Below are 13,614 nucleotides of genomic sequence, written 5' to 3'. Positions count from 1 at the left end.
AAGTAGTTAGAAGGAAAGTGATTTTAAGAATACAAGCCTGCACAGACAGCCATGATTTCAAAATTAAAATCGCTCAAGTTGGAGTCTTTCCTCTATGTGCCTCCCGAGAGAAAGTTGTCCTCAATAGGAAAACTGTATCGCTACCGCATCATCTCTTTTAAGAGATTTTTCACTAAGGCATCTCATATCGTATCTTCACAACAGAGAACCAGTTGGAAAATAAAACCTTGTAGGTGCCCATGATTTCCAAGAATTTGTGCGGAAAATGCATCTTTTTAAGTTTAGAAGTATCATACTTCCTCAAGCACAACCTTATATAGGATTATAATATATTATAATTTATTAAAGGAAAATATAACATTTTCCTTGTAATATATTAAAGGGAAAAAAGATAGGACCAAGACTCATGTGTTGAGCTATCTATATATGCCAGGAAACGTGGGGTAAAATCTTCACTAGCCCACTCAAGCTTGGCAGGCACACCGTGACGCAGGGGGAAACAGATAAAAGCTGCTGCGCAACTCAGCTACATAATTAAGCTAAACCCTGAACATGGTGAAAAACTCTGTATTATGAACAAGATTCTGATCACCATGTGCACACTCCAGCACAATAAAAGGTGAATAATTCATAATCATTTTTGAAGGAAAAGTATGCATCACTCAACTTGGGGGAAACACAGGGGATTTCACTGGTATGATTTTTCTTCAGGGACGGTGACAAAGTGCCGCTCCCCAGCAGGAAACTGAAGCACTGAACTGTGTTCCGTGTGCCATAAATCAACACTGCAGCCTACAGGATGTCTCTCTGGTACCAACATACCATCAATTTTTCAATAACCTCCCTAAATAATGGAATATGTGAATGGCGACAACAGTAATGAAAAATGAAATGTTTTGCACACCAAAGACTCTAGAATAACACGGTTAATACGTTGCTTCTACAGTTAAAGAAGCTTTTTTTATATTAAATCTTTTTCAAAAAATAAAAAAAAAAAAAAGAAAACAAACCACACGACTTGTTTTACTACAAAACAACCTGGATAGCCTTCGGAGGCTTTGAGCTCTGTCACAGCTGTTTCTAAATCCTGATTCAAAACAGTGTTTTTTTTTGTTTGTTTGTTTTTGTGTTTTTTTTTTGTTTTAAAGTTAGCCAAGACAACACTTTGTGTGTTACAAAAGCTACTTGTACATTAACCTTAGGCTATCAATATGCTTTCCAGTGAAAGAACAATCTTTCATGCAAAAAAGGCTCTCCAAAAAAATCTATTTATAAATAAAGAATTGCTTATATCCTTGTTCTGAATAAAGAATGGAATATATGTATTAACTGCTCATTAATGAGCTCAGCATCCTATATTGCTGTCCTCTCCCTCTCCAGTAAAAGACCAAGCTCAGTCATCTCTGACCTCTTTTTTTCCAGACCAAAGAGAAAGGAAAGACAAGGCTGGCTTAGTGGCACATCAGCAGCGAAGCACAGGGCCACGTGGGACCACTGGTTCGAAGAGACACGTAGTCCTAGGCGAGAGGCTGGCCACGTCTGCAAATGCTCTTACAGGAACCCAAAGCAGTCAGGTGCCTGTCACAGGGAACTGACTCCAGCAGGGGGAGAGGAACAGGTTTTAGCTTTTAGGCTACTGACATGAACAGGAAAAAAAATAGTTTTAAATTTACAGAGGCATTTTACACCTGTAGTCACTAAATAATTTTTATGATCCTATTCAAATCCGAATCATATTAATAAATATTCTCTTGACTTTCCCCTTAGTCATTTTTTCCCTTATTATACAGCAAATTGGTGCATGCAAAAGAACCAAGAGAATTTCTCAGCAACAACCATGTACTGTATGCACGACACTCAGCTTGTAATTGGTAATTATGTAAAGCCAAATCCTAACAGGGAACAGGATCATTGATTCTTGGAGACATCTGAAACCTCTTCTTTGGAAGTAGGGCCACGATCTCAGATCAAGGCAAAGAATGAAGCAAATGGGAATATACAGAGAGAAAACTTTTTGCACCAACGGCAATAAGGAGTAAGTCGCAGAAACTGACTCTCATTCATAAGCCATAAAACAGAAGTTTTATGTTTTGTGGAAATTATGTTTGACAACATTTAAAAACACATTAATGGACTGTGAAATTAAAATGCAATGAATACTCTTTGGAATATACCGTCTCACAAATCATATTTTATCACAGAGAAACTTTCTTTCCCAACTGGCAAGTGTCATGATTTCCTCAGACAAGATTTCACGTTTCCCAACGAAGTAGAACTTTTCTGCAGTTAAAACAGTCCACGTATCGCTTTCAATATACTTCATATTCCAATTCTTGTATATGCTGTTACATTGCTGATAGAGAGTATCTTACCTAAATATAGGTTCACGAATTTATTTTATGTCATCCGTAGCCTTTTTCACGCAAAGTTGCACCTCTTCCTCACCAGGCAGTGAACCTCTAAGAGCTGCAAAGGGGATCACGACTTGGCAAGGCTGCACTGGTACTGAACATTACTGTCAAAGGAACCTGTGCAAGATGCACCTTCTCAAAAATAACATTGTTTATGGATATTGTTCCTTATTAAATATTTTTTTCCAACCTGATTTCTCTTCCTTTCATCACAAATTCCCAAGGAAAAACGATGCTGAGTGTACTTGCTATTTAGTATTTGGACTTGGTCATTCACAAACTGAGCACAGCCACTGCCTGACCGTGAAAACCCCTTTCCAAGGCAGTTTCTACTTAATTGGTAGGAAAAACATGGAAGCAGAAAGTGTTAATTACAATGGAAATTAGAGCACGTGTTAGCTAGATACAACAACTCAGCTTGCAGCACTTTGACAAGTCAGAGCTCAGAAGTGAGAAGCAGTAATAGATTTTTAGTTTATTTTCCTGATGCTGCATGCTCCGGGTATTTAAACTAACAGCGCAATCAAATATTAAAGTGCACTGCTCTCAGGGTGTGAAATTCACAAGGAAAGCACTCATCTACCAGTCCAGAATATAATCTTTTATACACGTAATATCCCATAACCTGCCAGAGTGTCGCTACAGGTTCTACTTTATACCCTGTGGGGGTGCTACCACAAGGTACAGCTGCTCTATGCAAAAAGCAAGTGCCACAGGGCTCTTAATAATTGCGAGTCCCTTGCTAGTCACCATACCAGCCCAGTAAGGCACAGAATGTGTATTTGTTCATTCTTCACAGAGAGTAATTCATGAAAATAAGGTGGAAAACCTCTCCTGAACCAACAGCACCTGAGTACTACAGCACGGCCACGACAGCGGTCGGAAGCTGCTGCGGGGAACTCGTGGAGGGGCCACGTGTAAAACACCTGGGTGCAGCACCATGCACCAACAGCTAACGGCTGTTCTCTGTAGTCTGAGAAGTGGATGGCAAAATATTGTGAAAGTGCATTTTTTTTCTTAGGGAACACATCAAGGAACGATATTCACATCCTGATCTTAAATAATAGCGTGGCTCAAAAGACCCTCTTTACCACCATGCAAATTAAGATATTGAGCAAACTATTGGCATACACATAGCATACAGATGTACACACACCCCCACATACCTTTGTATGCAACTTACAAATAAATATAAGATGTCCTTGATGAGACAGCACAATTGCCAAAATCCAGAAGGTGCCTTTCAAGCCTGTATGCTTATTCTGCCTAAGCTATTTGATGTTTATTATGGCACTGCTCTAGAGAGATAAATATTATATAAAGGGGGGTTGCACACTTCAGAGGAGCGTGTTTGTACTCCCTACCGCAGGAACACGACTGCACATCACAAAGGCTTTCAACAAACAGCAACATTGGGCGTTTGGAGCTCACCATTCAAGCCCACAAGCACTCTTGCCAATGATGCAAAATGTGTAAATTAGAGAACACCCCCTACCCAACTTCCGTAACAACCCAATAACAAACCATGCTTCATACAAACATCAGAGCTTCCAAATGAGCATCTTTATAGATGCTCACATTAAAGTCCACCATTGAAAAAGGCACGTTAAAAAACACAACAACGATGTTCCATCTCCGAGGCTGAGCTCTAGCAGTAAAGGGATGATCATGCTCCCTTTCACGAGTATACAACATAATCTCTTCTCTCGAGCTCTCTCTGACACTTGCCTAACCTCCTGATGAGCCAACTCAGTGCACAAGGCAGCAGAAAACTAAGCAGGGTGAGAAGGGGAGGGTGGGGGAAACAAAGCCCCTTCCTTTGTTCTGGATCAGCTCCCACTGAACTCAGAGCAGCACCAGAACAATCACAGGGAGGGCAGAATGCAAGCTGCTGGATCGTCTCCTCTAACTTCTCAAAGCCTCCTTCACGCTTGGATTACCTCTAAATCCCTAGAAATCAGAAAATTACTCCTGTAACCCGTGCATATCTAGGATCTTGTCATACTGTTTAAGAAAGAAAACAAATCTTGTGTAACTGCTCCGATTGTCAGTCATCAGCCTGAAAGATATAAAATGATCTGTGACCCAGCCCAAAAGTTTTCTTGGGCTGCTTTGTATCACATGTGCATTGCCAAAAGCCACCAGTAACCAAGCAATGAATAAAAATAAATAAATAGGCAAATAAAGCCACAATTTAGGCTAAAAAAATTCTAAGTGAAAATGTTATAATAAAACAAGCACCAGCTTTAAAGTTCAGGAGTTATTTTGCAGCACTTCAGTTACTCCTCTGGAGTGGAATTCAGCACCACTCTGGCTCTGTAACCTAGGGAAATATTTTTGCTGCAGCCTCCCAGATTATACAAGAAATGATCTTGCCAGGGTGTGAACTGTCAGCTCCGTCTTCAAATTTAGCTTGGCAAAGGAAATCGATTAAACTGATGACATGAAAAGAGGAGGCTTGCAACAGAACTGGAGGGTAAAGATTACGTACCTGTTTATAGAATAATCATTGTAATTCTTTTCTATAAACTTCACTATTCCCTCTGCTACTGTTCTTTCCTATTTGAGGCAATACTACCAAAAGCCTTCAGTGAAAAGAGCGTTGTGATGGAAGGGTTGAACTCCTCCATCACACGCAGCAATTTTTACATACCTCTCTTCGCTATGCCCAAGTCATTGGGAAAATATGAAACTGTAGACTTCAGAAATCGCAGTAAGATTTACAGGAGCCATTGTAGTTCTCAGAAGACACCTCAGATAATGCACACCAAGTCTGAAAATTGGCCTTTTGGATGAATGCAAGGGCCCCAATACTTAGTTTATATTACAGACATTTAAACCTTTAAAGGATGGAAAAAATGTAGAATAAAACTGAAAGTAAAGATATTGTATATGATTAATGGGACCAACAAAAACCATAAAAACATGAGGAAGCTGAGATAAAGATCAGAAAGAAATCTATGAGTGCAGGGTGAGAGTGAAAAACAAGCAACGAAAAAAACAGTGGTCAACAAGTAAAGCAAAATTCCATCTACGTTTATTAGGTACAAATGTTGAAATGCATAGTTTTTGAGTCATTAAAAATCAGCTATTTTAGACCACTTATTTACCCTGAGCTATGCCACATCACACAGAAATCACTCTCCTAAGATTTTCATCAGAGTAAGGCAAAAGACACAGCTTTAGAATCTGGCAATAAGCCTTTTTTTTTTTTTCCAAAGAAAAGTTTTTGGTTTTGTTTTCTTTTTTTTTTTTTTTTTTTTTAAAAAAAAAAAAAAAAAAAAAAAGGGTCATTTCAGTGTCATGAGACCTACCTCAGCAGCCTGCAGTCACTGGAAAAAAAGAACTCCAGGGGGGACATCGCATAGAGCCCTAAGTGCCAGGACAGAGGCACAGAGTACGAGCTTCTCCCACGTTGTTTAATTACTCTCCCATCATTTTGCTCTAATTCTGTTTTTAGGTACTTGCATACAATTTGAGATAGCAAGGATGACAGAACTCTATTCCCTAAAGTCTTTTCTTGGTTTTAGGGTTTCTTACATACTGTAATAGCACCAGTGCAGCTGTTTGGCTCAAACAAACCAGGCTTCTGAAGTAAGAGAATGTCTTTCCCTTGAGAGTAGCAAGCAAATGCTGCGCAGAAAGTGAGTATCATTATTAATTTACAATTATTTCGTAACTTACCTCTGATATGCCAGCCTGTTTAAGGCCTCTCTCTTTTCATCCCAGTGAATGTGATGCTGGATATTAGCTATAGTTACGACATCTGAAGCTACAGACACACATTGTTTACCATAATATTTTAAATTACATTCTGTAGTGTTAAAATAATGCAGAAAGTTAATGCTTATGTTACTTCAAAGAACAAAACTCTGCCATAAAACACATGGGGTGCAAACATTCCTACATCTTGCAAATATTTACAGGAGTAAATCTCTTCCTCAACATACTCCTACAGCTGTCAACAAGAACATCAAGGCAAATATTACTGTTGATCAAGCATTTATCTCCGCATCCTACGCCTAAACACAACTAACAGAAAAACATGGGCAATCTCATGGAGCCCACCAGTGGCACCAGGTAATTCCTCGCATCAGTCTTCTGCAAGCAGTGCAGCCACACCACAGAGCAACCATCTGTGGTGCAAACACTAATTTTCCTCTTTAATTTCAAACTCACCTTTTAACAGCACAAACCTAATGGCTTCCAATTTTTCCCCCATCCACATTACAAGCAAAAAGACGCTGTGGAATGTTTATCTCTTATCTGGATATTGTCATTTTACTGTCTCAAACTTCTTAAAACAACCTTTTCGCTAGGGAGGAAATCAGTCAGCATCAGACCTAGTGGGGAAACCCTGCACTTGCTCAATGTCTATGGCTCTTACACAGTTCCAGATGTTCAGAACATTAATAATGCACTAACTCAAAACCTCTTTTTGAAACTTTAGAATGTGCAAATTGCATTAAAACCTCTTTGCCCTCATTAATGGTATTGTTACAATCCCAGTACTCTGGAAAATGTTTTTTGGCATTTGTTTAACTTTGTGATATTGCCATTTACTCATTTTAACAGCCAGTGCTCAAATCTTAATGCTTTTAATAGGCCTGGCTAAACAGACTACCATCTTTTGTAAATTTATTGAAGTAATTTATTAAATAAGTAAAAGTTGTCAGAAGGCAGCTTTTTTTTTTTTTTATTGATGGTAGGAAAAAATGGGTTTCTTATAATTTATTTACAAAACTGCGTTTCAGGTAAGTTTTAGAAATGGAAGTATTCTGTTCTTTTTTTGTGTTATGATCAATTCATTTTCTGCCACTCTGACATAAACTTAAGCGTTTGTTGGTTTGTTTTTTAATACCAATCTCAAACAATTTCTAGTTTAAAAAAATAAAAATGGAGGTGAGGGGAGGATTTGTCTTAGCCTAAAAAGAGCCAGACATTCAGAATTAATACTGAAACTGTATCCGTCCCTCAGCCTGTCATACAGGGGTGGCACAGGCTGTATGTCCAGGCCACGAGACCGTATATTCAAGGACTTGTGCTCATATCCAGTGCAGGCCCACTGTGGTGCAATGGCAGAAAAGTGCAATAGTAAGAGGTTAAACAGAGGTCCCTTCTGTTTATTCCAAGTAACAGCCTTGACTGAAACGAAGGAGTCTCAGTCTGCCCAAAACCAGCAGTGGGGTTCCAGAGTCACTCGACACAAAATTCATTCGCTTGCCATGGAAAAGTGAAAACTAAACATGGCAGAACTACACTCAGATTATACCTATTGCCTTGAAACTAGAAATAGCAGGATAAAAATTGGGAACTGGTTTATGCTCCAGACTCAAGGAAATAAAAATCACCCACCTTTTAGATTACACGTGACTTTCAGGGCTTGGGATGTCCAGATTTTGACCTCAGACATTCCAAACCAGCTCCTGGTAACCTACCATGACCAGCAGTGCATATGGAAGTGGTCTTCTTCAAATTGAAATGGATTGCATTTGGGGCTCTAGAGCACCAAATGCAATCAATTGAGATAAGAAGGAAAAAAAATCCAGATTTATGTTAATCAGAACAGAAAATGCATTTGCATAGCATTACTGTTCTTGACCACTCATGTTTATTGCAGTTAAACCAAGAAAGTAGAACTGCATCAATGCCAAGCCCAAATTACTTAATGAACTTCATATCCTCTACAGAATAAATGAAAAGAACAATCACTTTTTGATCAAATATAGCCCAAGGTGATGTTCTGCTGGAGCATAAAGCAAAAATACCGATAAAATACGATTTTCTTCTTAAGATCACTTGGTTTGCTTGACCCCACAAAAACTGTCTATGAGCAATTTATAAAGCAACTATCAAAATTCAGGAAACTAACAAGTTCCAAGCCTCATTAGAGATCATAAAGTCTTACATTTAAGAGATTTAATAAATTTTGGTTAAATGGTTGAGTTACCAGAACAGTGCTTAGTCCTTAAAATTTGAGATTTCTGTAGCCTTTTTCAATGAACAACTACAGAATGTTTTTCTCCTGAATCTTCTTAGCCATCAGCACAGGAATATAATACAGTGCCTATAAAACACACCTGAAATTTCAGGAAATATGAATTTTCAGAACAATCCATGTTGCCTGTTGGATGATTGTACTGCAAATATTTATCCTTACAGTTCAGCCTCAAGTCCAACAGCATCTGCGATAAAGTGACTTAAAATGATTTTTTGGTGGTTTTGTTTGCTTCTAATTATACCCTTAGTTACCAAAGTGCTAGCTCAATAATGGAGCAGTGCTTTCAATTAGTCCTGTAATTCTCGTTTCCTCCTTCTCTTTGCCTGTTCTGTTTTTCCTTTTCTTCAACACCAACGAAGGGCAAGTAAACAGGCATAAAACTAAAAACCATCCCCAATACAGGATGTACAAGAGCCTTGTATAGGACATACTGGGTAACTTTACTAGAAAGAAGTCAGTTGGGGAAAAAAAAATTAGAGAGAAAAGTGCTCAGACACTACCTCTGAAAGGTATGGGAGGAAGAAGTAAGCAAATCTTTAATTCTCAAGCAAAGAATTCTTGCCTTTTCATCAGTAAAACTTAAGAGCTAAGTCATTCAAAGCCTTTTGAGCAACTATCTTATTCTATTTTAAAAAATTTACTTCCAAATTATGACTCAACAATTAGCAGATACAAATTAACCAACAATGCCTTAAGAAAAAAAAAAAAAAGACAGGAAAAAAAAAACATTAACATTATTGTCCAAAGCTTATTTTGTAAAAGAGCTACTAAAGAAAGGTCAGTTAATTCATCATGATGGATTATCACTAAAATTTATAAGCATTAGCATTTTTCTCCTTGCTGGATACCTTGACTTTGATATGACACATATTGAATGAATCATCTAAGATGCAGGCACCAGGCAAGATATATCTTAATGCAGACAGGTCGGCGACATGAACCCTAATGGTCCTTATCTTAATCTTGTTTAAAAGCATCTTAGATTTCTGAGTAATCTTTTCACCTTCTGATATTCTCTTTTATAGAGTGTTTTTCCTGGAGTTGCTACTGATTTTCACATAAATGCATTTTTGTTGCACAGTATCAACAGCATGTTTTTAAGTATCCCTAAAAAGCAATCAGGATGGCTATTTAGTATATGTTAAGATAAAGTTTGTTTTGTTTTGTTTTTTTTTAAAAAAAAAAGGTCAACATGACAGAAGTTTGACAATTACAAAAAACTGTTATTTGTAGACTATTCTGAAACATGGCATTACAGCTGTTTATAAGAGAAAACCACCAAATGTGGAGATGTATATCTGATGCATTGTTTCCTTCTCATATTTTTTCCTCTACTGCATTATTGATCTCAAATATTTGCTGTGCATATGCAGTCACTCTTCCATGAAAAAAAAATATTCAAATACTTAATTAAGAGAAGGGCATGTTTTTCTACTTCTTTCCTCTACTTCTGCCTTCATCTAGTAATTTCAAATTACACACCTATAACAAGGAGGCAGACCTTTTCTACATAGCTGTTCTGGGATTTCTGCAACAGTTGCTCTCATTTAAAAAAAAAAAAAAAAAAAAAGGGACAGGTGAATTTTATTGTATTTTAATTTTATTTTTTTTTTAAGGTAACAGCAGTTCAGTGACATTGATGTGAAAGGAGTTGGTCTTATTTCATTTTTCAAGAAACTGGTTATTTTACTAACACTAGCATAGCTTTAGACTGTTCGACTGTTAATGAATAAAAATTATCTGCCAATAAAACGTTTCTTATATGATGTGTGGAAAACTAAATATTAATTTCTCACACAAAAGGCATACAACTATCATTAAAACATGAAAGAAATCCAGAATCTCCCAGGTCGCAATCTACCCGAAGAAATACTAACAGAGAAAAATGGAAACCGTTAATGGATGCTTTCTGCACACATTGGCACTGGAAGGACTATGTGACCAATACACTAGCTCCTACAGCACGTACTTTGGTGACATTTATAATGTTCATCTCTGATGTTCTATAAGAAGCATCCAGTTTTCTCATCTTACCATTAGGTTAATGTGGTGAGATTTGGAAATTTACTTGCCCTCCATTTATTCACACATGGAAACTTTCAAGTCTGTTCGTATCTCTTCTTGGTGAGTGTAAGATTTTTTTTCTACTGAGAACTTCAGAAGTCTGAAATGAATCACTATGTTTCTGGTCGAGTTTGTTTCACCAGCTCTAACACAAATATATCGGTCATCATTTTCACCTGATGTTGGTTGATTACTTTAGCATTGACAAAGCAACCTGAAATCCTAGGCAAAATATAGAGGAAGAAACTTTACTTATAAAAGCCCCTTCAGTGCCAGGCTTGGAAGAAGTTGAAATGATTTAGTTTGTTGTACTTCTGCCATTATTTTATTTTATTTCTGACATTGTGTAATTGTGTTTTAACAGGGCAAGCAAGGAGAACACTGCTCGCCTCCTGGCTCTAGGCTCCCAACACTGTTCATCATGACACACTGCATCGTGCACGGGTTCTCTACTTCTGCTTCCTGTGGGTAGTTTTATACATACCTCCAATCTTTTTATTCCCAATGACTGAGGCTAGAAAGTGTTAATTTACAAAACAGAAAAGCAAATATAGATGTATTTCATTAAAACAAATTGAAGTCTATGAAATTCAAAGTGAATTGCATGACAGTGCAGTAAGATGCAATTTCTGTCTCTAGTACTCTCATTATATACAAGCAAAGAAAGTAACACACAATTTACTACTTGAATTAAGTTAAAATGGGTTTTGCAGAAAAATAAAGTTAATGTTATTTACAAAGCAAATACGTAGGGATAATTAACGAAGAGTTTCAGGCAAACAGGCCAAAATGTGCACAAGTGCTTGAAAGTGAAGCACTGAAACAGACAGAGCCATCTAAGAAGCAAGGCTTCTGTAGGCATGCAGAGCAAAGAACATCATTGTTGAGCCAGAAATTCTTAAACAAAACTAAAACAGAATGTTGAACTGAAAAACACATCTGTAACTAACCAAACTGAAATCCAATGTACAGGTCTAAATTCAAACTCCATCAGTTTAACTTGATAGAAAAGAGATACACTGATGGCACTCTAAATTCAGAGCTTTGTACTCAAACTTCTAAGACACTTAAAAAGACTTTTTTTTCCCCACTTATTCAAAAGTAGAAAGTGCAATTCATAAAACAATCTAATACCTTCAGAAATTTGCTCAACTCATAATAGTTCATTCAGTGAGGTACATGACCAGCTATATTACTGCCATCTTGATAAGCATGAACCATTTCTTTAAAAGGTGCAGTTTTTCATGAGATCTAGCAACCTCCCCATGAAAGTCTCTGAAAAGCAGTTTTGAAATGCAAATGTGCAGGTAAGCAATATTCCGTAGAACGATCAAAGAAAAATGCCGTTTTCCTTGCACTAACATGCTTACGTTTACATTATTCTGTATTTTCAACATATTAATCTCTTAGTCTTAAAGGCAACCCAATCCAGAATAAAAGAAGTGGAATGAAAAAGGGCATCCATAGAAAGATATTGGCAATGTGATTTTAAAATATCATCCTTCAATTGTCTGCAATTTATATTTATCAATACTTTCACTGGGTTCATGGAAGTGTTCCCACAAAGAGAAAACACTCAACGTGTTTAGCTAGGTGACCTTTCAGTGAAGCATAAGGGCAGTGAGAGGGGGAAGGGTACCAGAGCTGTCCAGCAATCTCTTTCCTTCTTTATTAAATGTCATTACAAAGTCTCTCCATACTTTCAATTCAGATTACTATTCTCATAAAAAACTTTCAGAAGTGTTTGTCAGGTTTGTATACAATAAGATCAACTATCACGTACTGCTTAACGTTACACACTTCAGTAAAAGAATAGTGATGATAGTGAAAAGTGAAATATGCCCTCAAATTCTTTAATAAAATAAATTGAATGCAAGATTTATTTATAGATGGCTAACATTGTGTATAACTGCATAGCTTTCTGAGCTAGGTTAAATAAATTTATAGTCAGTAATCTGTTTGTTTTTGTTTTTTTTTTTTTCCACTGATTGCACATTACCTGGTCTAATGTGGTCACCTAATGGTTACTGTCAGTAACTGCACTGATGACTGCAATGCTTTAAAGACACCCAGAGAAGGAAAAAAAAAGAAAAAAAACCTCCTTGCTTCACAGAAAAAAATGCAGAACACGAGTTTTAAAATGCTTTAAAAAAATTTCAAAAAATTAGTACTTTTATATTAACTGAGATACAAACATTGCTGAAAACAAATATGAGCCTGCTTTTTCACAAAAATGAATTTGCATGCCACATTGAAGAAATTACAATATAATTGTTATTACAATATATTTATTCTATAACCATCTATATATATATTGATGTTTAAAAAAAGAAAAAAATCACATTACATTTTTCAAGTAGAGTGTATGTTTTTTAAAGGGAAAATATGAGGTAAAATTTCCTTACCTTATAGGATGGCAAAAAACACAAAATTCCTTGGCCAACTGTTTGACACACTGCAAGCAGAAGTGCTCCCACCTCATCTTGGAACTCAAAGGTCTCTGCATGTTGGAATGTGGCGCACAGCTTTCGACCATTCGGGCCTGCTCCAATGGTGCCAACCCAAACCTTGTGTATTTCAAATTTAAAAAGTTAATACTAAACTGACACTGACAGTAACTGTATGAAATACATTACGTTACATAATGAAACATCAAATGTGAAGAAAAATACTGAGATTATTTCTAAGCAAATGAGTTTGAGTACTTAAAAACAGAAGAGAAGGTGCAGTAACTGAGATGAATGGTTATTACCAAAATAGCATAGCTTCAGATTTTTCCATGGACGGAATGTGTAAGCATTGCCCTCTTTTTCATTTGAAAACTTACATTGCATTAATCTACGTAATAGCCTGTTCTACACATTACCTTCCTACTTAAAGAGTCTGCCACCATTTTTATTTGCAAATTACTGTTCATTTCACAACAGATAGCCAACATTATACCTCAGGAGAGTTTACCTGTGAGTTCCGAATAACATGATTTGCCTCCAGCTGAATAGAAAACTTCACGCCAAGTTCTGAAGAAAATGAATCCATTGGAGAGAGCGTACCAGATGTCAGAACAATTGTTCTGACATCATTTAAGTCTGAAAAAGCCTGAGTTAGAGAGAGAAAAGAAGGAATTCAGAGAATGGATGT

General features: G+C 36.9%; 1 protein-coding gene across 3 annotated transcripts in view; it reads right to left on the bottom strand.

The window, feature by feature from the left end:
• Window positions 1–13,614, bottom strand: part of BRIP1 (BRCA1 interacting DNA helicase 1) — a 58,582-nt gene that overhangs the window by 26,951 nt on the left and 18,017 nt on the right. For all 3 annotated transcript variants that reach the window (XM_082776076.1, XM_082776075.1, XM_082776077.1), the window contains 2 exons: window positions 13,435–13,572; window positions 12,882–13,043 (listed from right to left, as the gene is read on the bottom strand). In XM_082776076.1, the coding sequence (XP_082632202.1) occupies window positions 12,882–13,043; window positions 13,435–13,572 (300 nt within the window). The remainder of the gene's footprint in view (window positions 1–12,881; window positions 13,044–13,434; window positions 13,573–13,614) is intronic.

Source organism: Aythya marila, assembly GCF_965140915.1.
Source record: "Aythya marila genome assembly, chromosome: 20".
Lineage (NCBI taxonomy): Eukaryota > Metazoa > Chordata > Aves > Anseriformes > Anatidae > Aythya > Aythya marila.
This window is presented reverse-complemented; position numbering and strand designations above follow the sequence as displayed.